Below are 27,801 nucleotides of genomic sequence, written 5' to 3'. Positions count from 1 at the left end.
TTCCCTGCGGGGTCCTGCTGCTTCCCGGAGGCGCTGGAGGTGCAGACTGTGGCCCATGGGGCCCTCGGTGCTGCCCACCTGGCTGCAGCCCAGGTAGGGCGCGAGGCGGCGGGGAGGGAGGGGCCAGGGCACTGGGAAGAAGCCCACCCACCTGCTTCCACTCATGGGCGACGCCCCTGACTCTGCTCAACATTTACTGCTGGTGCTAGCGGATCGCATTTTCTCCATAAACTCAGGAAGGCGGCTCCCGTTTCCCATTTTTTTTTTTTTTTTAAATTTGGAGATGAGGAAATGGAAGGACAAGCGGCCTGGCCACCTCTTCTCTTTGTGCATTCCCACTGGTTCCCTTCCTCCTCGTCCGGCTGCGCTCTAGACTTCGGCGCAGGGTGATTTTCAGAGCGTCCAGTGGCAGCAGCACCCATCACAGGAGGGATTCCAGGCAAACTACTGCCTGCGGTGTGTGTTTACAGCCAGGGGATTCTGATTGGGTTGGAGTTTGCTTTCCTAATCCCGTTAGCAGTTCTGGTCATCTGTTGACTACTCCAGAGAATCGGCTTCCCAGTTTATATAGCTTGTTTCTCAGAGGTTTCCCCATCTCCAGCTAAGAGCAGCTCTTGTTTGGGCTGACAAGGCCACTCCAGCCATCCTTCTGCACACCAGGGAGCCCTTCAAACACCGCCCTTTGGAACTCCCTGCGACCAAGGATCTGTCAATCTTCTCTTAGTCGTCTCCCCAGCAACCCACAGCACATTTTTGCACTCAGCTTGACTTACTTTTTTTTTTTCCTGGCTTGAGTAACTAAACTGCTTTCTAAGTGTGCCTGCTGAAGGGAACTGGCTTCTCTGGTAAAGTACAACAGGAGGCGGCGGCAAGAAGAGAGTAACCCAATCACAAGGTACTCAAAAGTCAGGTGTGTCCAATTACTGAGTCGCCCAGTTGTGACCACACCCCACTGATCCTTCGGCAAGCCTAGCTACTGGGCAGCAAGCTGCCCAAATCAGTCCTTTTGCATCCATGTTCCTTCCCTGTCCCTTCGAAATTCCAAAGCTATCGTTTTAGTGGCAGTAAGTGTTAGAGAAACAAGGTTAGAATTTTATCAAAGATGAAAATGAAGTTTGGAAAACAACTCTCTTTGGTTTTCAGCAATCTCAATCAATACACTCGTATTAAATAACGTCCCATCAAACTTTAGTGAGTTTGGAGGGCTATCACAATGAAGGACCCTAATACAGAACTCAGACATGGAGCTTTCTTCTGCTTCCTCGGTTTGACTGATGCATTAAAAGACCTGTTTAATGGTGTTTCCCTGCGTTCATAGGTATAGAAAGAATGTGTATCTTTTCATCTATTACCTAATCCAGTTCTGTGGCCACTCATGGATACTGACAAATATGACAGCCAGATTCTTCTCCTTTGGAAAAGGTAAAACTCTTAAACAGTCTTGATTTTTAGCTTTTATTCCTTGTTCTCATCTCGTCTTGCTGATTTTAATTTTGAACTTCTGTGCAGCACACCTGGCATCATTCACTTCTCTAGAGTTTGTTTTTCCATAACCATACTTCATTATTTCAACCTTAAACCTTTTTGTAGTAGGCAGAAGGTGAAGAGGAAAGGATGTGTCTTGTCCCAGAGCAGACAATTTGCTTTGAAAGCAAAGCAGTATCTTTGGGATGTTTTTTGGTCCTGTACCAAATAGGCAAATTTAACACATTTTGAGGACTCTGTAAATTCCAGCCTGACATTCTGTGCAAAGCAATGAAAAATTAATGAAATCCTTCTATTGGTTTTTATTCCTCCGGGTTTAGGGTAGCTGAGGATAACTGAATGACAAACATTATATCCCCCACGCCCCAGTTTGATCCCTTTAGTAATATGTATGTGACACAGCACACTGATGACTGGTCACCTATGTGGAGTTGATATTGATGACCCGAATCATAAGCTTCCTTCAGTTGCCTAAAAAGTTGAGATGTTTCTTTAAACTATTCATTTCAGATTGTTAAAGAATGAATCACCAAGTGACTATCTCAACAACATTCCCTCTGTGTCCCATCCCCACATGAGTAAGTGTCATCACAGTTTACAACTGTTTGGTGACTTGACAGTTTGAACAACTGCTGGTTTAGCTAAAAACAAACGCGAGCATGACCGGAAAAAACCATGCTGAGTTCATCAACTGAGAGTCGTGTATCACAAGGAAACCCATCTCCTGGGGTGTCACAAACCATGTTATGTTTCTCAGTCTTACTGAAAAGGCACACAGTTCTTGCCTTGTTAGTCTCAGGGCTACAGCAGAAGGCTTGAGTGTTAGCTACATGCACCAAGAGTTGTCAAGCAGAAGGAGGCCGAGATACAAGTGGTGGGAAGCCATCAGCTCTGTAGGTTAGGGGAGGCTGTGTGGGCAAACTGCAGTTCACTTCCCTCCTGTGCCCCCAGCAAGAATTCTAATATGGCTGCCATTGTGGAACGTGGCTTTAGCCGTCGGTATCTTTATGATATGCCACCCTAATTGTAGCAGCTATGTATGATTAGAGAAACATAAGTGGTTTGTTCCTTTGAAAGGAAGACTGAGAATGTTGGAATAGGAGACCAGTTCCATTTCCTCGGCCAGTGGTTCTCAACCTTCCCAATCTGCGACCCTTTCATACAGTTCCTCATGTTGTGGTGATCCCTGACCATAAAATTTCGTTGCTACTTCATAACTGTAATTTTGCTACTGTTATGAATTGTAATGTAAATATATAATGTGCAGGGTATCTGATATGCAACCCCTGTGGAAGGGGTGTTCGACCCCCGGGTTGAGAACCACTGCCCTAGGCAATGAACTTCTTCTGTCAGGGTTGTGTACAGGCAGTGGGTAGGAATGTGGGCTCTTGGTGTGTCAGGAATCGTCTCTGAGAGGAGCATGATGATGACAGCATCCATACCTTATAGCGACAGCAAGAGAATAAACCCTAGTACCTGGTCGATTATAGTCACGCAAATGCCAGGAAGCAGTAAAAATAGAAAACTTACCAGCAGAAGTCTCCAAATGTGGAAGGATTTTAAGATCTTAAAGCAACAAGTTTGTCTTTAGAGGGCCATCAGTTCCCTTCCATTTCAGTCCCCTCTTGGGAATATCTGAGTTATATACTCTCACAATGCCAACTCCAAGTTCAGTACTTAAAACAAATCCAAAGTCACCAGTCCATGTTGTTTGACATCATAGCATCAGCAGTGTCATTTCTAGAGAGTTTCTCTGAATCTGTTTTCTATTCCTTCTTTTTTTGTCAATAAAAAAGCTGAGCACAGCAGATTTTTTAGTGAGTTCACCCCAAAATATCTACACACTAGGGGTTTAGATTCTGTCTGATTACATGTGTGTGGGAATAGCATGAGAATCTCATATACTGGGAATAAATACAACTCTAGCTGTGAAGACTTTGTAAGTTTCAATTCTTTTTGGAAGAGGACCAATTAAAAAGAACTATACATGCTTTCTCTAAGTATCTATGTGCTTCCTATAAGTACCACAGTCCTTGGTAGGGATGTATCTCATTGCTACAACTTAGTAGCTTATTTAGAGTGGTTTTTTTTTGCACATACAATAAAGAAATACATCTCAGCTGTATTTTGCAGTACTCCACGAATGTACGCTCTGATGCAGTTTTGACTCACCGTGTCTTTATTTGTCACTCATTGACACAGATTCGATGGTTGACACATTTTATGCTATTGGGCTGGTAATGCGGGTTTGCCAATCCATTTCCCTCCTGGAGCTGCTGCACATTTATATCGGCATTGAGACAAATCATCTTTTCCCAAAGTTTTTGCAGGTAAGTTTAATCATGATGTTATTACAGTCTCTTTATTTTTGAGTTTATCTTATTTATAGTCCCTAGTCACTTTATGGCAGGATTCTTTCATAGGATTCCCTTACCTAAATCTAAACCACAGCAGTTAGTGTGGTCCATTGGCAGTGTTTAGGGAATGCCACTGGCCAGCCTGTGTACTGCATGGATCCTGTCCTGGAGATTCCATGGCCATTGACCACTCTCCAGGTATCTCCTTCTGAGATAGTTAAGACAGTGGAAAGGCTCAGAGTTGAAGCCTCTAGACTTGGGCTTGAGGTCTGGCTCATTTACTGACTACTGTGGGATTATACCTCCACAGCTACTGGGCTGCTAACGGGAAAGAATAGAGGATTAAAAACCAAAACAATGGCACTTGTTTTAAAGGCAGATTGACAGAAGTTGGGAATTTACCACTGGTCAACAGACACTCCACATAGGAAATCATAACTGAATTAAGACTAAAAAAATTAATTAAAAATGATGTTTTCCATAATAACAATTAGGTGACTACATGGATATACATTAAAACTCCAGGAGTTGGAATAGCCATCTCAATGAGCATAATTTTAGGTATCCTCAAAAGAAATTGGAAAACAAACTATTTCCTAAAATATCAGAATCTTAATGTATTTAAATACCCAGCAAAGTATTTAGAATGTAAACACAGAGCTTAAGACTTATTCTATAGCTCCCTGTGTTAATTTGCTTGAAATATCATGAAAATTTAAAAGATGCAAATAATGGTATAATCCTCATGCATTACAAATATTAAAAGTATTTATGGATGGGGACAGTAAAAATGGGTCAGAGAGATAGCTGGGTAAGGACATTTGCTGCCAAGCATGATGACCTGAGCTTGATCTCGGGAGCTCACACTATAAAGGGAAAAAATCTTCTCCAAGTTGTCCTCTGACCTCCACACATGCACTGAAGCACATGAGTGTGGGGGCATGTGTGCACATACACACACAAAAAATGTGTTTTAAAAGGTATGGGGTAGATTTAATTTTACTTAGTAAACAAAAAATAGAGAAGTACTATTCAATAGGATGAAGACATTTTAAATGTTGAAATATCAAATGTTAAAAAAGGAGGGTAATAATGTACAATAGTTATATTAAAATTAACCAGCTAAGAGCTACATAGAATCTCCTAAACATGTTGCTTTACAAACTAAAAAGGGGCACAGATCAGTCACAGAAGCAGTGATTAATTTAGAAACAAGATCTATTCATATTCCTGACTTAGTGGGTCTCCTGTACTTTGAAAATGCCAAAATGTGTATACCAGAATGCTAATTCTAGAGAGCAGAACTGACAACTCAGAAGACGTGAAATCTGCATCCTATCACGTGGAATTATTCACTGGAGCTGTATCAAGTTCATATAAAATGTTATCATTATATGATAAAATGAGTCATGTTAGCACTTTCACTCTTCCCTGGAGGGCTTTTAGGTTTTTAGGCTGAGTTGGCTATTACTAATTTCTTGGTAACACAGCATTTTCAAAACTAAAGGTTGTGTTAGCATAGCTGTCGTTATTGCACACTGTGGTTCTAGACCTAGTCAGGGAGGAGACTTGAGTGAGAGCTTGAAATGAACGTGCACAGATTGTTTGCTTGACAAAATTACTTAGACTTGCCTACTAATCAAATGTGTACTGTAGAACTGAGACATCTGATTTCTTAGAGGTGTACAAATTCCAGAACATTCAAGTGTGGTTTTTAATCACCAATAATTAAATCTCAAATGGCATATAGAACCATCACTGAAAGCAAAGAACCAACTCATGATTTGATCACTTAAAAACAATAGCATATACACATACACTTTTATTTATTAAAAAATGAGTTCAGTAAGTCCAGGGCTAATGGAGCACAATGACCTTTGAGTCTTCAGTCCTGGGGAGGACAAGCAGGGATGAGGGTGCCAGGGCCAAGGATGAACCTCCCCGGCTATGCCCAACCCAGACATGAACACAGCCCTTTTGATGTGCCTATCTGGCTTCCTCTCGTACTTGAAGTGGTATCTGTCCTCTGTTATTTTTATCACATTGTTATCAGAATGGGAATGGCATTGGAAAAGCTTTATACAGGTCTCATAGGTGAGGTCTCACATTTTGTATCTTTCCTTATGAAAGTTCTGCAGACAATTAGAATTTCTTCATTATCAGACAACCCCAACTATTCTGCTTAAAAATACCATAACAAAACCTTAGGTTGTGTAATCATTTGTGGTGTCCCTATTTCCCCATTTTTAAATGAAGAGATGGTGCTTAGAGCAGCTGAGTTACTTACAGTTATTATGGTTGTAAAAAGGCATCATGTCCTGCTGCTTCAAAGGGGACAAAAGCCACGTCTATAGAGTTGTGATGTTGTTATGATGTTACCTTCATGGGGTTGCAAAGCCACAGTAGAGTGTGGTCTTTTGAGAACAGATTTTCCAAAAATGTCAAGACAACTAACTCCAGCTAGCATGAACAATGGATTAGGGTTAGCTAGTTGAACAACTCGTGTAACATCTGGAGAGAGCTGGTGTGGAGGAAAATGAGGGTAGATGTGGGTTTGTTCATTGTTCTGAGTTATTAAATATTTTACACTCACATATCTGACAACAAGCAATAAACTATAATTTTTAAAATTAAATGCAATTGCTAAAACAAAAACAGCAAACACACACTATAAGACAGTAGGTATTCAACAGACATCTATATTTTATTTTTAAAATACTTAGGAAAAAAATCCAAGACTATAACACAAAAAGCTGTTTATAGGCTTATTGTTTATACTAATTATATATCATTTAATTTATATACAAAAATATAACGAACTTTGATATTCTTGGTCTCTAGTGGGAAACGTCAGAAGATACAAAAAAGGCATGCTAAAAATGAAAGCTAAGTGCTGTCCCTTCCTAGCCCTTTCTTTCCAAACACTCTTGCATATTCCTTTGCAATAGTTTTTTTTTTTTTTTTTTAAAAAAAAAAAAGTTAAATGGGGACTAGTTGATTTTGATAGACTTCTTTAAAGAAAACTAAAACCTTGACTTTTGTAGAATGGGATATAGCCATGCCTGAAGGGTTGACTTTGAAGGCTTTGTTCAGTCTTCAGCTTTGCAGACACCTCAGAAGCTTTTCTTGATAAAAACTTGACATTTTAACTTAGTGAAGGGGAAACAACCCCAGATGAGCCTTTGTACCACAGCGTTTGATGGTTAGGCCTTATAGGAAACTCTCAGAGGAATACATATAGTTTAGCTGACTCCAAGTGGTTCAATGCCATATCCTGCCCCTCCATCAATCAGCATGAACATTGCTACACATGTTTTAAACACATTTATCCAATTTAAAAAATTTATAAATCAAAGCACTACAAATGATTTTCCCTAAGTTATCATGCTTACATAGATTCCGTCCATGATAGTCAAGTACAGGAAACACTTCTGTATTAACTAACGTCATCAGCTCTGTCTCCTGTTCGTATTAAGGGCAAGGAGAGCTCTTGTTGCAGCTCCTTGGGGGAACACATGAAGGAATCTCAGAGGAGAGTGTCTAACTCCTGTGTGAGAAGACAGTGGCTTCCAGTGGTTGGTTTCTCTAGGATGTAAAGCAGCTGAGTTTCACTGTTAGACAAAGTCATCTCTGGACTTTGCATAAAAATCTCACAGATTTCTCTCCCTGTAGTCTTTGAGAATAGGCTTTTGTTACTAGAAATAAAGCTACTAATGTTTCGAGTGGTAAATGTCCAAAGCTGGAAGCTTTTGGGGAGTGAACTATACACACAGTTCACTCTGTGGGAACATTAGGGTCTTTAGGTCTTGTCATTTGATCCATGGAATTCTTCACTGGATAGGCACAAATCTATCTTCATGGTGTATTTTTACAAATGCAGAATGGATTTTAAAAGCCCACAGAGTCTTCATTATCTCTGCAGAAAAATGTACTGCAAATAATACTTCCTTCAGCTCTAGAACTGAAATCTGGACAGTATGACCCTAAATACTGTATTCTGAAACACTGAGATCTTCCATTTTTTTTGCCACTTTGGTGGCCACTCCAAAACTAACATCCAGACAATGGTCTGATCCTTAATGGAGTTTCTTTTTAAAAACTAGACATTAAAACAAGAACCTCCTGGATGTTCTGAGTCAACACTCCATATACATTCCATGGATAAATAAATAAATGTTTTTTAAAAAGTATTTTTAAAGAGCTTACCTCTTTAGCCAGAGAGATTGCCAGTGAGTAAAGTGCTTGTGCCACAAATCTGGAAAGCTGGGATCAATCCCCTGGGACCCACTTAAAAGTAGAGAGAGAGAACCAACTCCCAAAAGTTGTCCTCTGACCATATGTGTACCATGGTTATTGACATCACACACATCACACATCACCCTCCCACCCCACAGTTAATTAACATTTATAGTAAGGCAGGTATGGTGGTATCCACCTTTAACCCCAGTGCTGGGCAGGTGGAGGAAGGGGGATCCCTGGGTCTTACTGTGACCAGCTGATATTGATGAATTAATGAGCTCTGGGCTCAGTGAAAAGACCTGTCTTGAAAAAATACAGTGACCAGTGATAGAAGATGACACTGAACATCAACATCTGGCCTCCACACATGTGTATACATATCTCCTCACATTCTAACATGTATATATGCACATACAAATGTGTTTTGTGGTTTTTAAAAACGTTGATAGGATTTGAAATAGTTACAATTTTGGCAAAATAATGATTTTGAGACTGAACTTATTAAGAGTTGAGGAATTCTTACAGTTGGGGTGCTGCCTTTGCCCCATCGTTTTTCCTATTTCTTAAATTAAAAAAACATTGTTTGAAGTTTCATACTTTTCTTCATGAATTCCGGCCATTTTCATGCCCCTTCCCCCTCCAGCTAGAAGCTTCTCCTCAACAGTCCCCATCCACCTTCATGCCTTCTTTTGTGTGTGGACCAATGAGTCTATTTAGAGTTTCTTGCTTGAGCGCCCATGTTTAGGCAAGAAACTCTTCATTTTAATAAAGTACCTTGTTATTTAACAACATCACTTCAGTCATTTTTTTAATTTAAAAAAGTATGTGCAAGCTGCACATGTAGAGATCATAGGACAAGGCTGAGGACTCTGTTCTCTTTACACATTTATGGGGGTTCCAGGATTGCTTATTCAGGTCATTAGGCCAACCTGGCAAGCCCCCTGACCTGCTGAGCCATCTAGAAACTCCTTTAAAGAAGAGACCATTGTCTGGATGTTAGGTCCTGGAGTGGCCCCCAAAGTGACAGATGTGAAAAGTTCCTAGTGATTCAGAACACAGGACCTAAGAGTCTAGGTTTTGATTCTAGACCTGAAGGAAATCACTCTAGCCCAGTAAAACACAAGCTTTTGGGTAAGGGAAATCGTAATAGTGCCTACTTAAAGTTATTGTGGCAATTAAATGAAAAACTGGGAATTTGCAGAAAATAGTAAGTATTGACTTTTATCAACTTAATATCTCCAACTAAATGCCTTCTATTCGGGTGCCACTGAACAGTTAGATAACCATCAGATATGAATTAGGTTGACATTGTGTAACAATGCATATGGCAGGAATCTTCCTATGTCCATATGTATACTGTGGTTGGCACTTGGGGGCATGTGCATTGCCTATCACTAAGGCATCACAGAACCTCCATTGATATTTTAATAGAGTTTCATCATACAGCCCCAGCTTCACTGGTAGATTTTCCTCTGCCTTCATCATTTCAAGGGCACCTGACATCATGGATTGCTTACACATCCAGTGACTGGGAGACTTGTGCTTCCTACTGACCCATGGTGTTGTCAGAGCATTTCAATTCTCTGGTTCCCAGATTTCATCCAAGTGAGAGAGGTGTTAGGCTACTATTAGAATGTTCTGTGTAGAGGGATCCTAAAAATCTAGGTTTTAAAATACTCAACCATGAGATTAGAAATCTATGCTGTATGTATCTGTGTTTGTGTACTTCTGAGATTTTTAGCAAAAACACAGATTCTCTGAGTCTTAGGCATTAATCAAATACAAGATGAGATAGTGCCTTCATATTTATGAGATGCTCAAGTCTTCATCCCAAAGCTGCCAGGAGTCATGCCAGCCAGGTTGGGTTATTCAGTTATTTAAATTGCAGTTTAGAAGAATTCATATAGACACAATAAAGTTAAATCAAGAAACCAGATCATTATATCTTAAAAACTGACCAAGGAAAAAGAGCCCTGTGGATAACTCCCATAGACTAAGTTTGAATCATGTCTAATTCCCCTTAGCCATGCAAGGGCCCCCTTGACTCACCTCTGTATTCATAGACAGGCTGACATAGCTTACCCACGTAGATTTCTGATCATGTGAACCACTGTTGGCAAATCTTGGATTTTTTTTTCACACTAACAGCCCGTGATTCTGTTGTGGATTATCCCAGAGATCAGCATGAAAAATTAAAGGCGGCTATGAGAAATGACAAATCAACCCCTTTATATTTTCTTTTCCTTGGTCACCAATATGCTCTATCAATCTCAAGTCTATCTTTTGACCACGAAGAGCAAAGAGAAATGCCCTATTAAACACAAAAATGTAGACTGTACAGGCTATGTTAATATAACACAGGGCACTTCATACTTTGTAGGGAATGAGGACTGTATTTTATTTAGGCTGGTAATTGGAGCTAAGCCAAAAATGTGTGAATTCTCAATGATCTTTAGATGCTTGTAACTTGGCATATATAACATATATTCCAAGAATGTGTTAAATTCTTTCCATTTTCCACTGGCTTATGAGGGTTAGGGTTATAATACTGCCTTGCAAAAAGAAAGAATGACAGTGGCTTCTCTATTGATTAAAATGGAAATTCCTGGCCTGTCATTCAAAACCCTTTACAACCCATCCCCAAACACATTTCAATTTCCTTTCCCACTTCTCCTTCTCCATGCCATCCACTTGGGTCTCCCTGTGACTCTTGCTCCTCTCCCGGGACTCCTCCCATTGTCACACTGCTGCTTCTGTCTATGTGGATTGTCTTCATGAACCTCTCTGTATCCTTTTCTCCAGCAGCAAGTATCCTCTTCCTTAACTGTGCTTCCCTCCTCCACACACTGCACTATAGCTACACTCCCCACCACTAACTCTGGAGGAAGGATCGATTTCACTGTACCGTCTAATTTGTAGTGGACACTCATGTACAAGTTTGCCAAAGGGAACAAAAAATGTGTATATGTCAAGAAGAGAGGCAATATATTGACTCAGGCGAACTGTTATCTTTGTTTCATTATATATAATTTGAAAAGTACAGAAAAACAAACAAACAAAAAGCAGGAAATTAAATTCACCCAGAACCCAGCTCTTTCGGAGACAGCCATTGTTTGTAGTTTAGAAAATGTACTTCCAGTTAAGGCATTTCTTTTAAATAATACCCTGGTTTTTAAAACTGGAATGTTACCTAAATGGCCTAACATATGATCCTATTTTTATTAGCTGACAGAGAGAGTGGTCATTCTTTTTGGGGTGATCACTAGTCAAGAGGAAATCCAAGAGAAATATGTGGTGTGTGTTTTATTCATCTTTTGGAATCTACTGGATATGGTAAGGTAAGTAAACAAAATTGCTGGGCATGGCAGGCAAGGTGGCGCACACCCTTAATCTCAGAGGTAAAGATAGGTAGATCTCAGAGAGTTAAAGACCAGCCTGGCCTACACAGTTAATTCAGGCCAGCCTGGTCTACTTTAGTGAGACCCTGTCTCAATCATCCATCAATCTGTTAAAACAAGGAAAAATTGCTTTAGTGAAATGAGTAATAGCTGCTCACATTAGTTACTATGAATGAGACAGAAAAACAACTCTTTGCAAATTGTTTTATATTGAAATAGAAATGTATAGGTAGGGCTTCCCGTACTGGATATATCAAGGAAAATGAAAACCAATCTTGATATTCCAAGTGCAAATCTGAACTCTCAGGTTTCCAGAATGAGGCTTTGTCAGGATACTGACCTGGAATGACCTCACAGCTATGTACTAATGTAAGGCACTTACCATTACTCTAACATGCGTTATTTTAATAAGCAAAACAGGACTTTCATTACTTGTCAGAACCCAAAGCTGGTGTCATAGCTTCAGTTGTCAACCTGACACCTGGAAAGGGGAGGGATCTCAACTGAGGAATTGCCTCTATCTGATTGGCCTGTGGAAGCATTTTCTTGACTGTTAATTTATGGAGGAGGGACCATCCCACTGTGGGCCTGGAAGCAAATATGCAAGCAGTGTTCCTGGTCACTGCTTCAGGTCCTGCCCTGACTTCCTTCAGTGATGGATTATGACTTGGTGTCTTACACTAAGCTGATTTTGGCCAATATTTTATCATAGCAAAGAGAAGCAATCTACAACAATTGGTTTCTGTGACTTCAGGAATATTTTATATTAGGACTTCATTTCTCTGGGGAATAATGTACCCCCATATCCATTTCTGTACATAACTCTGGTGGGACCCAATGGCTAACTTAGTACTTTTATGGCATCCTCAGAAACTACTGCTGTTCCATAGATTTGGATGGGAATAACCCCAAAAGAGTCCTGGCTTTTGGACTGAGATTGTGTAAATCTGTTTTTATTCTACAGTCAATTACTTGAATGAGTTAAAAATATAGCCCCAACAGTGGATTGAGTCTTAGGAAAAATTGTATGTGTACTTAGTAAGCTATTTAATGTTTTAAAAATAGAATTTTAGACAAGGACTTTTGTAGCCTGTGAATTCCTATTTATACAAGGCATTGGTTCCTTGCTAGGGACCACAGCTTTCAGATATACTGGAATATGATTCTGTCTAACTCAGCATCACTTCTCATAGACTCAACAGAACAACATGACTTTCATCTTGAAAGTGGTAGCAAACTATCATGGAATGATTTGAGGACATAGAGGACACAGCAGGATGGAACCCACCTCCACTACTTATTTGCTATATAATCTTGGGCATCACTTAACTTTTTGTAAATAATAGTTTTATTGGGATATAACTTACCTACCACAAATTTAACTTTTTAAAATATAAAATGGGTGAGTTTTTGTATATTCAAAGATGCACAACCATCACGGTTATTCAGCCAAAGAACAATTTTATCACCCATTAGAAATACTATACCCACATGTGCACATCACTCCTGATTCTCTCCTTCCCCAGGCCCTGGCAACCATTCTCATACTATCTCTATGGGTTTTCCTGTTTTGTTTTTCCTACAAATGGAGTCACCAAATATGAGGTCTTTTGTTACTAGCTACTTTTTACTTGGAATAATGTTCACAAGGTTTATACAGTGTTGTAGCAGGTAATGCTATTTCATGGCATTTTGTGGCTGAATAATATTCCATTGTATCATCATAATACTTTTGGGTTATCCACATAGTTGATACATATTTGTATTATTCCTATGTTTTGGAAATGAGAAATAACTGCCATGAGCACACATGCACAAGCTTTTTTTCCCTCATAGCCAGTAGTAAAACCCCTGGGCTCTTCTTTTGATAGTGTTTTTCTTTCTGCACAATGGAGATGGAAATATCATCTCAATCTATGTGAAATAATTTGTCTAAAGACAATAATCAACAAGAATCTTCCTCAGCCTATTAAAGGTACCTGTGAAAAGACCACAAGTACCATGTGAGCTAATGATGAGAGGGATGCATCCCTCCTGAGAACGCAATACGAATATCCATGCTGTTCAACATTGTATTGGAATTTCTAGCCACAGCAATGAGGGGAAAAAATGTAAAAGGCATTCACAAGTTTAGCTGAGTTGTACAACACAAAATTCAACACAAATCAGTGTATTTCTAAGTATTTTCAGTGATCTATCTGAAAATGAAAATAACAGAAACAATCCTGTTTATGATAACTTTCAACAAAATGGAGTATGCAGGAATACATTTAAAAAAAATAAGCAGACCTTATACAATAAAGATCTTGATAAATAGAAGGGCATTCCATATTGGAGACTTAATATTGTTATGGTGGCAATACTCCCAAATCAAATCTGTGGTCATTGAAAGCCCTGTTAGAGTCTCAAATTGGGTTTGTAGCAGAAATTGAGAGGCTGATCTTAAAATTCACATAGAAACCTGAACTCAGATGAGTCAAAACCTTTATAAGAACACACTTGGTCTCACTCTTCTCAATTCAGAACTTTCTACAGAGTAACACTGATCATGAGTGTGGTACTACTATATGGACCAATCAGAGGATAGATTCAAAAGTTCAGAGATAACCTCTTCTAGTTTAGGCTAAGTTTTGATAAAGATCCCATGAGATTCAGTGGGGGAAAGAATCATCTTAACAAATAGTAACAAGATAACTGGATACTGCATGCAAAAGATGAAGCTGTATTTGGCAATATGCCCTTAGACAGGGCACCAAAACCACAAGCAACAAAAGAAAATAAATAGATAACTTGAGCTGGGTTACTAGTTACTGTGTGGTTAATACTGAGAACTTGACAGGATGCCTAGGGCACTAAGGAGACACACCTTTAGGTGTTTCTATGAGATTTCGGAGTTCAGCTGAGGGAGAGCTGCCCTGAATGGCAGTGGTATCATTTCATGGGCTAAGATCCTGAACTGAATACAAAGGAAAGAAAGGAAAAGTAATCTGTGAGTCAACAGATCATCTGGGTAATCTGATGTGTGCTGAGGTGTAGATATCACCGGCTTATTCATATAAATAAATGTACATCAAATACTTTGCACTAGCAGGTTTAAAGTTAACCTACTGTACCCCAAACATGCTCCCAAGACCAGTTCTGATTGTATAATGGGGCATAGCAGTAGACACAGAGGATGGCAGATATGAATTTAGGAGTTGTGTTTTAATAAATTCACCCTTTACAATACGTGCAAATGGGTCTATCTTTTCAAGAAGCTGTTGCTGCACAAAAGGCGCTTGGCTTTTAAATAAAATTGAAGTCATTAATCATGGAAGCTTATAACTGTAATTTCTTGGAAGGAGGAAAGAGCTACATTGCTGTTCTGTTCAGTTGTATAATTATCTATGATCTACCCCATGAAATAAGCCAGGGAGACATAGGTTGCCTATCCCATGATACATCATTTTAACTATCCCTGCTTGAATTATAGGAAATAAAGCATGTAATTCCCATACTTCCAATTTTATTTCCGTGTTTAATTTGTAGGAAGATATCTTCTCTTATTTCCCAGACAGCAGCAACAAAAGATGCTTACAAACCACCTATTTCCTTCCAGATACACATACAGCATGCTGTCAGTCATAGGAATATCTTATGCTGTCTTGACATGGCTCAGCCAAACACTGTGGATGCCAATTTACCCTCTGTGTGTTCTTGCCGAAGGTAAGAGTCCTGTGTTATATTTTTGACTGATATAAGCCCTTGATCTCTAATTGCTCACTAAATCAGTACTTGGCTTACTGATGATATCTTCGCCAGTCTATTTCCTTGCTTCAAAGAAGCAAATCACTAGGAAGCAAAGTTCATCATGGTGGTGTACATCTGTAACTTTGGGGGCAGAGACACCAAGGCCAGCCTGGTCTACATAGAGTTCCAGGACAGGCAAGGATACATAGGCAGACCATGTCTCAAAGATTGAGACAGGAAGGAGGGAAGGAGGGAAGGGAAGAAGGGAAGGGAAGGAGGGAAGGAAGGGAGGAAGGGAGGGAGGGGGAGGGAGAGGTGGAAAGAGGGAGGGAGGGAGAGAGAGAGAGAGAAAATGAATGAATGAATGAATGAATGAATGAGAACAAGCACTAAAGTTCAAGGTGGAGGTGGCCCTGCACAGGATACAACATACTGGGCTAGAAACAAGTATTGGCGTCCAGGTCCTTACCTTCATTAACTATGAATTTGGAGCAACTCATTTTACCCCCAAGTCTGTTTACATACTCAAACTGAGTTTAACAGGTAGAGAAGCTAGAGTTTAATTTTTTTTAATACTTAGAATTTGGTCATCTCCGGCTAGAGTGCTTCTCACCACCTTCTAAACACTCTACTTCTACCAGTGACCTTTTGACCACCCTCACAAGAGTCTCCACTTTCAGAGAGAGGCCTCCAACTCTTCAATTAAGGTAGTTCCCCACTACAGCACCACGGATTATTATCTTATAGGGCACATCTCAGCTGCAACTAAACATTTGTGTGATTCTTGGTTGCATGCCCATGTCCCTCACTGGTCTAGTTCCATGTGCACACACAGGACTTAGCCTGGCCTTTTGTTTCTTTCCTTTCTCATATGCACCAGTATTCATGCCCAACAAACAAGAGATCTACTACTGGCTGTATTAATAAAGCAAAATTAAATAACTGAAGTAAGCAGTTTTCAAAGAACTTGAGGCTAAGCAAAGAAACAAACGCTGGATTTAACAGGCTGCAAGGGAGTTTCTTCTGAAAGTCAAGATTAAAGATTTTAAATAATGCAAAATGCTTGTTAAAGTAACTATAGGAAAACAAAGACAGAGCTGTTGTCAATAATAATCATGAGTATATAAAGACTAGTATATAAAAGAAAACCACGTTTTCTATTTACCAATGACTAGAGACAATAAATCAGAATTTTAATTCTTTTGTTTTTAAAATTAATTGTTAAAATTTGGAATATACTATATTCAGAGAATATAGAGAATAATAGTTTACAAACCATTAAAAAACAACAGCAAAAAACCCAGCCACCCATTCTTTAAGAATGAAATTCTTCATTCATGGAATATTTGCTAAGTGCATTTATTTGTCTTGGCATATGGAAATACTATAAAGAACATAAAAGGACTGGATTTTGGAAAGGGTAACAGGTTTACATCAGGAGAAATATAATTGTAAGATATGTACAGCAATGTGAGTATATCCAATAATAGCATACATTTCAAAAGTGGAAATTTAGTTATCTCACTACAAAAATGAGATGTTAGATACTAGCTTTCATCATTCTGCATTGTATACATATATCAAAATATTACACCATGATCCATAAATACATAATGACTTGTTAATTAAAACTATACTTGCAAAGTAAGTTTTTTTCTAAAGACTATATAATGGACTCTTTCCCTAAAAATAAGGATGAATAAGTATATAAGAGACGTTTCTATTCTTGGTGTTCAGAATTTTAAGCTTTTTGAGGGAAGCCTGTTTTGATATGAATGACACACAACACCCTCTCTTTTACTAGACTGTAAACTTACTCTCCCCAAAGTATCAGCAGAAGAAAATCAAGGCACATACATGACACAGTGTTAATGATGACTAACTCCAGACAGTGGAGAAGGTGCCTGTGATCTTTCCTTTGTATATGTCAAATGTTCCAGAGTATAAAACTAGACAGGGAAGGAAACCTACTTAAGTTTTAATAAAGTTACTAACTCTTATTTAATTTTAAAGCTGTAATTTTCATGTCTGATAAATTCAACAAGTAAACAAAGCTCATATAAATACCCAAGTAATCACTCGTCTGTCAGAATGCTTGAGACTTGGAGGCAGCCCTTGTTAATCTTAATGGCATGTTCGGTGTCCATTGGCAGTCCTGCACCAAAGCTACTCATCTCTTATCTATGTGCTTCTGCTCCTGACTTGATCACATTGCAACCCCTTTTTATTTTGAAACAACTTTAGACTAAAAGGAAACTGTAAAAATAGTGCATCACAGTGCTGGAGTTAAGCTCAGCAGTTAATAACAGTGGCTGCTCTTCTAGAGGACATGGGTTCAGTTCTTGGCACCCTACATGGCAGCTCACAGATGTCTGTAACTCCAGTCCCAGAGGATCTACCACCCTCTTTTGGCTTCCACGGGTACTGCATGCATGTAGTGTACTTGCCATACATGCAGGCAAAACACTGATACACATAAAGTAAAAATCTAAGTACATTTACTTCCCTTCCCCAGATGGCAGCAGCTTAGATAACTATATGAGCCATTTTACTGCACAGAATGTTATTTTAAAAATGTACACATGTGATCTAGTTTCATGGATCCTCTATATGTATCTAACACTAAACTAGCCTCTTCCCACAGAATAAGTTAGGTCAGCATTTCTCACAGAGTTGCTCCAGATTTGTACTAACTACTTCTAGGGCAGAGGAGAAAGAAGACATTGTAAGGCTAGTCTTGGCACCCAATGCTGAGAGGTCTGTTTCATTACTGCAGAACCTCTCAGGGTCTTCACTGTTAAACATATGTCATGTAACTCCAAAAGGAAAATAGATGTAGCACTTTTCACACCTGACTGTCTCCGTTTGTGAGCGAAGAGAGAGGTGTACTTTTAAAGTCATCATTTTAAGAAGTGCTATACAGTCTTTCTATGTAAGAATGAAATGTGTGGGTTCAACAGCAGGTACACAATGGGCAATAATTTACTGAGTCAGAATGCTGGAACAATATAAGCAACATAATCACTCTGTATATTTCTATATCAAGTTGCGGCTTTAACCAAAGGATTCAGCAATCACCACAAAACTGTTGATGCCTATTCAAAAATCTCCTTCATTAAAGATATACACGCACACTCACCTCTGTAACTCAGAAAGAGAATCTCTGCCATCCTTTTATCTTTAAACAGCATTTACCATCTATCAGTCACTGCCTTATTTCGAATCATTTGGCACCAACTCCACCGTGCTGTCGTTTGACATATCTACCTGTTTCCCTTACGTGCTCAAGCTGTATCTTCTGGTGCTCTTCATAGGTAAGTAGATATTTTGTTTTTGCATTCTTCTTGTGGTTTATGCTGCCACTGACCTAAACAGATTGGTAAGTGTGGGGAGAAGCCCAACATAATTGAACTAGGTAGTCTGATTAAGACCCTTGATGCTTTTTGTGGGGCATCATGAAATCAAGTACTACAAAACCTCCCTGTTACAGCAAGAACAATGCTACTAGCAGAAAATACGCTTGCAAGATGCATGAAACATAGACTTTTTTTGTTTGTTTGTTTAACTACAAAGACATATCTGTAAAATATAATGACGGACAGAAGGATTATCTATTTTTATTTTTTTCATTTATACCCATTTTGTTTTCTGTTTGGCTTTACATGCTAGTACTCCCTAAAAGGCAAATAGAAAGTTGGTGATAAAGGATCAAAGAAAACTGAAAACAAAAACTTACAGTTTTGAGGAGGGAGTGGAGCGCTGGCTCTGTGCTTAAGAGCACTTGCTGCTCTTACAGATGACCTGGGTTCAGTTTCTAGCCCCCACGTGGCAGCTCAGAACCATCTATAATTTCAGTTCCAGGAGATCCATATCCTCTCTTCTGGCAGCAGGCATGTATGTGGTGCACATATATACATGCAGATAAAACACTTACATACACATAAAACTTACACTTGAGCCAGGCTTAGCGACACATGCCTTTAATCTCAGCACTTGGGAGGCAGAGGCAGGTAGATCTCTGTTAGTTTGAGGCCAGCCTGATCTATATAGTGAGTTCCAGGACAGGCAGGGCCACATAGAGAGAAACTATCTCAAAAACAAAACAAACATATACACAAAGTTATACTTGTGTGGGATTTCAAGATGGCTGAGTAGAGGCATCAGTACTTTGCTCCACAAAGAAAACATAAGCAATAGGTATGGAGCTGCATTTTGAATAGAGTGCAAGAAAATATGGGAGAAACTAGAACACTGTAATATTAAAAAACAACAACAAACAAACCTGGCATAGCAATAGACACAAAAACTTGAGTACTTGCCATGCTATCTACACTACTAGGCAAGGAGGAATCCTCTTCTGAGTGAGGGGGAATGAACAGAGTCCCAGCGAGCTGTGTTGAATACAGGGGATTCGTCAGCTTGCCCTCTGAGACCAGGGTATGGTCAGTAGAGTGTAGAATCTTAGCAGTGCTGGGACCGACCATCCCTCCCACACATACAACATGGGCGCCTGCCATTTACAAGGTAGGACAAGACTGCTGTGGTTCTAATGCTTCTCTGAGCCCAGGGGTAAACTGCAGCAGCCTTGAGCAATGCTAAGGCTTCAGCTAGTGCTCTTGGGTAACAAGGCACATGGCCCAAGGATGACCACAAAGAAACTTAGGTGATGGCCACACCCTGCTTTCCCTTTCTCCCACAAACAGAAGGCCACTGAGGAAGTCCAAAGGAAAAATTTCTTGAAACCAATAGAAATACAGGATCCCAAACCTGTAGTATATATGAAAAACAATACCAAGAACAATGTGTAAAAACATAAAAAACAGAAGTATTTCAGATAAACAACTTAATCATGCAAATCAAGGACTAAGAAAAGCAATTATAAACCCAATCCCAAATAACTGTATGAAGAGAAATCAAAATCAGATCAGAAGTCAACAGAAAATAAGAAGTACCAAGGGTCAACGAAATAAAGCTAGTTATTTCCTTGAAAGGATAAAAACAAAGTGGATAAACTTTTCAATTATAATAATCACCCAAAACAGAAGAGCCAAAGAAATGAAATAAGAATGTTAAAGGAGCCATCACAACCCACAGTACAGAAATGCAGAAGATCAGCTGGGGTTATTCAAAAACACTACCTGCTAACAAATTGGAAAATGGAAACATTTCTGGATACAAAAGACCTACCAAAACTCAACCAAAAGGATATAGAAATTTAACAGGAAATAGAAAAACCTGAATATGCTAGTAATGAGTAATAAACTAGTAATTAATCTCCCAATGGAGAAAAGCCAGTATAAAATGGCTTCACCATTAAAATTTACCAAGATTTTACCAAGAGTAACTAGTACCAATTCTTCTCAAATTAATGGACAATCATTTGGGCCAGCATTAACAAAATTTAATGGGAAATGAAAAAGCGCTATAGACCAACAGCCCCAATCAACATAGATGCTGAAATCCTCAACAGAATACTGGTAAGTATGTAGAAAGAGCATACACTATAATTAGGTAAGCTTCATTCCTAGATGCAAAAATGGTGCAGCCTCTATAAATCAATAAACTACCAGATGATATAAAAAGTTATGTGAGTAGAAGTAGAAAAATCATTTGATAAAGTTCAACATCCATTCATGATAAAATACAAGAACAAGTTATGTATGACAAACCCACAACTAATGTACTGAATGCTGAAAAACAAAGTATTACCTCTATTATCAGGAATAAGACAAGATGTCCACTCTCCTTGCTCTTTCTCAGTGTCCTATTCACTTTAGTCAGAGCAATTAGACAAGAAGGATGAAAGGCAGATACAGAGGGAAGAAGGGAATCCAATTACTTATTCATGTTGTTGCAGATGCATAGAGAAATCGTACCACTGGGGATGGTGGCTCACACCTGAAATCTCAGCACTCTGGAGGATGACACAGGAGGTTGTCAGTTTGAGGCCAGCCTGAACAAGACTGGAACCTTGTCTTAAAAACAAAGCAAAGCAAACAAAAACTAACAGGGCATGCTGGGGGGACAACTAAAGACTTCACCAGAACTACTAGGAGAGAGACACAGATTGAGTGGCAGGACAGAACCAGCAGGAGTTTTTCATGTGGGCAGCACCTAAGGTGGACATACACACTCCACAGCTTTCCTGGACTCCTAGTCCATTCAGAACAACTCTGTCTATGCAGGACTTTATGCTTCTAGTTTCCATTTTTAAATAAGCCCTTCCACACATGATGGATTTGCTAAGGAAGAATTTTTTATTTTTTTATTTTTTTCGAGACAGGGTTTCTCTGTGTAGTTTTGCGCCTTTCCTGGAACTCATTGGTAGCCCAGGCTGGCCTCGAACTCAGAGATCCACCTGGCTCTGCCTCCAGAGTGCTGGGATTAAAGGCCTGCGCCACCACCACCCGGCTGCTAAGGAAGAATTTAAGAATGAAATCTAAATCACAATAACCCCAAAACATACCTATGAACAAACTAGGAAGTACAATTCCTCTACAAAGAAGCTACAAAACACTGGGAGAGAAACTGAAGCTACTAAAAGATGGGAAGACTGCCTATTTTCGTGGGTTGGCAGAAATCGTTAAATGTCCATATTGCTCAAAGTGATCTGGGGATTCAGCACACTCTCCATCTAAACTGTTGACATTTTGAGGACTGAAATCATCACTCAGTGGGTAAGAGCTGTGCTATACGAGCATGTGGACCTGAATTTGAATCCCTAGCATCCACCAAAAAGCTGGGTGTGGCCATACACCTATACCTCTGGGGCTGCTGGAAGTAGGAGCAAGAGAATTGCCGGCTGCTAGCCCAGCTCCAGGTTCAGTGAGAGATCCTGTCTCAGTGGAATAAGGCAGGGAGTGATATAGCCGAGAGCTTCCTCTGGCCACACACTTGCACACATGATATACACACCAGCATACACATGTGCAAGTACCATAAACACCTGCTCACACATAAGCTTTCAAGAAAATAATTTTAAAAAGAATAAAACAATAAATAACACGCTTTCCAGAACAACAAAACCCATAAAATTAGTATGCAAGTCCAAAAGACCCTAAAGCAGAAAGAACAAAGCTGGAGGCATGACGATAGCCAATTTCAAGACACAAGGATCATGGGGTGGGGATTTAGCTCAGTTGTAGAGCGCTTGCCTAGCAAGTGCAAGGCCCTGGGTTCGATCCTCAGCTCAAAAAAAAAAAAATAGAAAAAAAAAGCAGTATGGCAATGGCATCAAAGGCCAATAAAAAAATGAAAAAGAAATAAACATGCCAACAATAACAATATACATGAAAGAAACACATGGTGCTGGGAGAACAAGATATCCACATGCAGAAGACTGACACATGACCCAGACCCTTACCCTACACAGAAATCAACTCAAACTATCAAATGCTTGAATGTAATACCTGAAACTCTGAAAGTACCACTGGAAGACTTCAAGATATGGTACAAATGATAATTTCTTAATTTCTTTTTTTTGGTTTTTCGAGACAGGGTTTCTCTGTGTAGCTTTGAGCCTTTCCTTTGAGCCTTTGGAGACCAGGCTGGCCTTGAACTCACAGAGATCCACCTGGCTCTGCCTCTCGAGTGCTGGGATTAAAGGTGTGTGCCACTACCACCCGGCGATAATTTCTTGAGTAAGATGTCAATAGCTCAGGAAACACAAGGAAGAATTAATGACATTGATGAGATGACATTAAATTAGTAAGCTTCTACCCAGCAAGGCAAATGATAGAGCAAAGAGACAAACTGCAGAGGGGCAGAGAGCAGTTGCCAAGTACTCAGAAGACACAGAGGCCTCCAAACATTTATATAAAATAAGTCATACAATTGGAAAACGTGTTTGTGATCTGAACAGACTTGGATACGTTTAAGCAGTTAATTACTCTGAAAAATACATTTTACTATCCATCAGGGACACACAGAGCTATCATTTCAGTCCAGTCAGATTGGCTGTTATCAAACACAAACAAATGGTAGTGAGGATGTGGAGAAACTACTGTTGTTGGGAACACACAATAGTGCGGCTACTACTGCAGCAGTGTGCAAGTTCCGCAAAAAAAAGTAAAAATAGAACTACCATATGATCCAGCTGCCCCAGAGAGGACAAGAGGAAGTGAAGTTAGCAGGCGATGAAAGGGAAGGCATACCCGTGATGACTATGGCACTATTTACAACAGAGAGATGAGGTACCAGCCCAGGGCTTTGTCAACATGGATGGACAGAGGAAATATGGCACACAATTACACAGTGGGGCATTTAGCCATTAAGAGTAATTCCTGTTATTCCAGGGCCGTGAATAGAAATGGAGGGCATGATATGCAAGCCAGAATGTTCTCTCTTACATGTGAAAATTTAAAAACTGACACAAAAATTGAATCGTGGTCCTGAGGGGCTGGAAGAGTGGCAGATGGGAGATGAGATTTGATCCGTGCATGCCACATGCACGTGTGGAAAGAACCACAGTGAACCCATTAATATGTACAGTACCACATAAAGGAAATCTGCAACCAAAGAGTAAAGTTATTTAAAAGTAATTTAATAAAATGTAGTGTGGGCTAATGGAAAATTATATTTGAACAAACTTAATCAACTAACATTGTTTTCCAGGAAACTGGGAAAAAAGACTTCTATTATTTACTCTACCCTTCACAAATTATCAGGATCATAACCATGTCTGAGAGAGAACAGTTCTCAAGTGTAAGAATAGCACATCCAAATAAAAAAGACAACAGTTTAGAGGTAGTAAAGAAAGCTATCAAAGAAGTGGCGGGGAGGGATAGAGTGAGTCGGACAGAAGGGTGTGCTTGCAGCTTGTGTTCCCTTTCTATGTGGGATTTGCACAGTTCCTCGTGTGCTCTGCTTGAGCATCCCTTGCAGCTGTTGCTCCTAGAACTCAGGCAGCCCTCTGCCTGTGTCCTAAAACCACAGATCTATTCAAAGAAATGGTTAACCAACCTCACTTTCTTTTGCACCATAGGTATGTATTTCACCTACAGCCATCTTTACACAGAAAGAAAAGATGTCCTCAGAGTCATTTCTGCCAAACAGAAGAAAATGTGAGGCAGCATCCCTGTCCATTGCACAAAAGAGAAGATGGGCTCGTGGGTCAGCCTGCAGGAAACACAACACTGGTATATGCTAGAGTGAAAGAACACAGAACTTAACAATAATCTATTACACGGACTATTGCAGACACCGCACATTCTCTTCCACATCTACTGTGCTTTATGAACAAATCCTCACCAGCCACAGCACACCTTTGCTACACCAAGGCTGTGGACTTCACACAGGTTACATTTACACTGTGTGACATCTGAATGTTTTCGTGTAAAGTTAATGAGAAATAGATTCAGTGGAGTAAGTTCAATTGACTTAAGACACCAACTGATTAACTTCTGCAATTACAACTAGCAGATTAATAGGACAGGAATGCTGTAAAGTATCCTCTTTAATTCTAGGATAACATACTCTATAGACAGATGCCCCCTTAGAGCCAATCAGCTTGAACATTACATATATTTAGATGCCTATCAAACACCTTCTGTGACTTAGCTCAGGCCACTGCTGTATCACAAAGTGCAATCCCCTCCCATAGGACTTGGTTGTCAAAACTACAGAAATCTATGTTTTACAGTCCTGGAGGCTTGGGTGTCCAAGAGCAAGATGCTAGCCAATTGAGTAAGGTTAGTGTAGATGTGAACTGTAGATCTGATCAGCTACTCTAGCAGGAACACTGCTAGTTTGAGCTGTAGTTAACAGAGATAGGAAGACAGTTGCACTTCTTAGAACTTGACAGAATGGCCCCTTGAACTCTTTGGAGATACACATACACACACACACACACACACACACACACACACACACACACACACACACATATTCTTCTCTAAGACCAAGGAAGGGTGAATCAAAGATGATCAGAACTGTCTCCTAAGTCACATAGGGGCAACTTATTAGCCCTAATTTGTATGATGATGAGTTCTCTAAGAAAATGAGGCGTCTACTCCAGATGTCCTTTCTTCCTCAGCTCTGACCACAATCACTTTTATCAAAACCTAAAAAATGATATCAGCATCTTAAAACTTTTCCATCTTCTACTTAACTTCAAAGCTGCTTCTCCACATTTACACTCTGAGTACAGTGGTGCCTCACATCTTGTTATCCACTGGTCTCTTCGTTTGGATTGCTGCAACAAAATACTATTAAATTGAGTGATTCTGGAAATTAAAAAGCTCAATACCAAGATTACAAGTGACAACTGATTCTTGAGTGTGGGATGCAGATGGATGTCCACCCACATGGTAGAGAAAGAAAGTACCTCTCCCAGGTCCCTTCTTGTGAACTCACTAATCTTCAGAAAGACTCTCTTTACCCCTACTTACTTCCCAAAGCCCACCTCCAAATACTTCCACTCCTAAAGAAGTTAACATCTACTAATTTGTCATAGATGTTTTTAGCAGCTCCTTGGTTACCATGGAGTTATTCCATTATTACTGTAACATGATTTTAGACAATTGCACAGATACCCACATCTTTGCCAAATGCATAGTTTTCAAATCCAATCTGTGTTTGGATACTTCCTTAAGGCACAATGTAGCTTTAACCCTACCTGGGTGCATCCCCAAATACTATTTGTCTTGGCAACTTGTGATTTCAAGATCTGACAAGAGAGGACTTGAAACAAAGACTTCCTTTATGGAGTTCAGAACATGGCCTAAAAAAGCAGCAGCAGCTTGCTTGTGTAAAACAAAGTGGAGCATCTTGGTGGAACAATGTAACTCTTATTTGGGGGTCATACAGGTAACCAGAGGGAGGTTATTATTTCATTGGTATACCTTTGCGTTTACTCTTTAGAGTCTCTAATTTGGACTCCTTAGAGGTCCAATCAGCAGAAAACCACATGACTTCCATCCATGACTGCTCAAAGCAGAAAAAAACTAGTTAAGGGGACTGAGGATTACTTTATTTCCTTCTTTTTGTAAGCTTCTGTTTTCTTGTGAAGGACAGGAGGAAATACCAGGTCTGAGAAGAAATTGGGTTGAAACACCATGAGAAATCTGAAATCTGAAGTCTAGGCAGATTCTTCCTTTCCTTGGGCATCAGCAAATGTTTAGTTGCTGATTCATGATGTCTCCAGTGCCCACTTCCTCTTCAGGGCTCATTGTCTCCTGTGTTTCCAAGGTACTCTGGAATCCAGAGCTCTTTAATGCATGCAAACTTGGTTTACTACACTCATCCCAAGCTTCCCAGTGCCAAAGGCCTAGTGCTTCTCTTAGCAGATCTGCACCTTAGAGCGGGAGCCAAGGTACTGACGCAGTAGAACTAGCTTTGGATCTTAGGCTCTAGGACCTTGGTTTCAGGTAAGACTCTCCCACTTATTAAATATTTTTGTTCCATTTTAAAATAGAAAACAATGCTCCCTATAGTATTGTTCAAGACTTCAAAGAAGCTAAGCCAAATGAAAAGTCCAGTGTACTCATGGTCTGGCACCCAACAGCAAATGCTGGATGACTTTCAGTTTCTAGATGGTCGGGAGTATACAATAGCACACAGGGGATGAGAAAAAGCTGCTATAAATTGCTACCACCTCTTTCTACTTGGCTGAAACTTATTTCCTTGTAGTCCAACTTGTAAAGGAATTATATCTGGAAAATGAAACCAGCAGTGCTACTCTGAACTTCCAGGTGCACTTTGGGACAAGAAGATATGTGCCACCTGTGAGTAGTAAAAGTTCTATGGTGTTTGTGAAGCCCCAGGCACTGTCTGTGTGGCAGATACAAAAAGCACCTGACCTCAGTGTCACAGCTTTTCTTCCTAATGATTCCCTGTCTGTACATTTATATGACTGAGCCCCAGTTGAAGTCATAATAATTAGTGAGCATCAAAGTTAAAATGCTGCCCGAGTCTCTCGTCATTGCAGTAGCTGAAACTATGATACTATCACAAACCTTTAGGCCACAAATCATTCTGGTAAAGTGAGCTGTACTTTAAAAAAAAAAACAAAAAAAAAAACCAACAACTGATCTATGGAGGAGATATTTATCCTTCTTTGCTTATCTAGCATCCTATCATCTTTCTCCTGGGGAAACTCAGTTTAGAGGGTTTGCTTAGGGCTACCTCCTCTGTGACTTAGGCCTGGTCACCGAGTGTATCCCACCTGCCAAGGACCAGATACTGTTCAGAAACCCACATGGCTTCTGGGGTCCTCCCAGTGCTGCTGCTCCCATGCCTGTGGGGAAAAGAACCTTTCTTTACCTTTGAGGTTGCTGGCAGACACCTTGCCAAGGAGGAGGCACAGTCTCCAGAGGAGCAGATCACAGCATCATGGGATCCATCAGCCTAACCTTGATGTGAACTAAGTCTCCTTTGCAGCGACTGCTGTTGTGAATTGGCTAACTTTTTCTTGCACTCATGACATCCAAGCACAGGAGTTATACCTATCGCTGATGAACCTAACCCGGGTACCAGTCAGTGTCATGCTTCGCAATCTGAACGTGCCTAGCAGTTCTCTTGTGTTTTATCAACAGGAATAAAATTTGTCTAACTCACTGACTCAATGACTTCTTCTGTGGCTTCATCATACCCTT

The 27,801-nt window shown here is 39.9% G+C and overlaps 1 protein-coding gene across 1 annotated transcript; it reads left to right on the top strand.

Annotated features, from left to right (window-relative positions):
• Hacd4 (3-hydroxyacyl-CoA dehydratase 4) lies at positions 1–27,754 on the top strand. The gene is made up of 7 exons (XM_036179695.1): positions 1–93; positions 1,319–1,422; positions 3,688–3,815; positions 11,307–11,419; positions 15,078–15,184; positions 18,397–18,522; positions 24,192–27,754. The coding sequence occupies exons 1-7, from the start codon at positions 56–58 to the stop codon at positions 24,272–24,274; spliced, it is 699 nt and encodes a 232-aa protein (XP_036035588.1). The 5' UTR covers positions 1–55; the 3' UTR covers positions 24,275–27,754.
• Positions 27,755–27,801: the final 47 nt, after the last annotated feature.

The sequence above is a fragment of the Onychomys torridus genome, chromosome 2 (assembly GCF_903995425.1).
Source record: "Onychomys torridus chromosome 2, mOncTor1.1, whole genome shotgun sequence".
NCBI classification, from domain to species: domain Eukaryota; kingdom Metazoa; phylum Chordata; class Mammalia; order Rodentia; family Cricetidae; genus Onychomys; species Onychomys torridus.
Note: the sequence above shows the minus strand (reverse complement) of the source record. Positions and strands in the feature narration are given on the sequence as shown.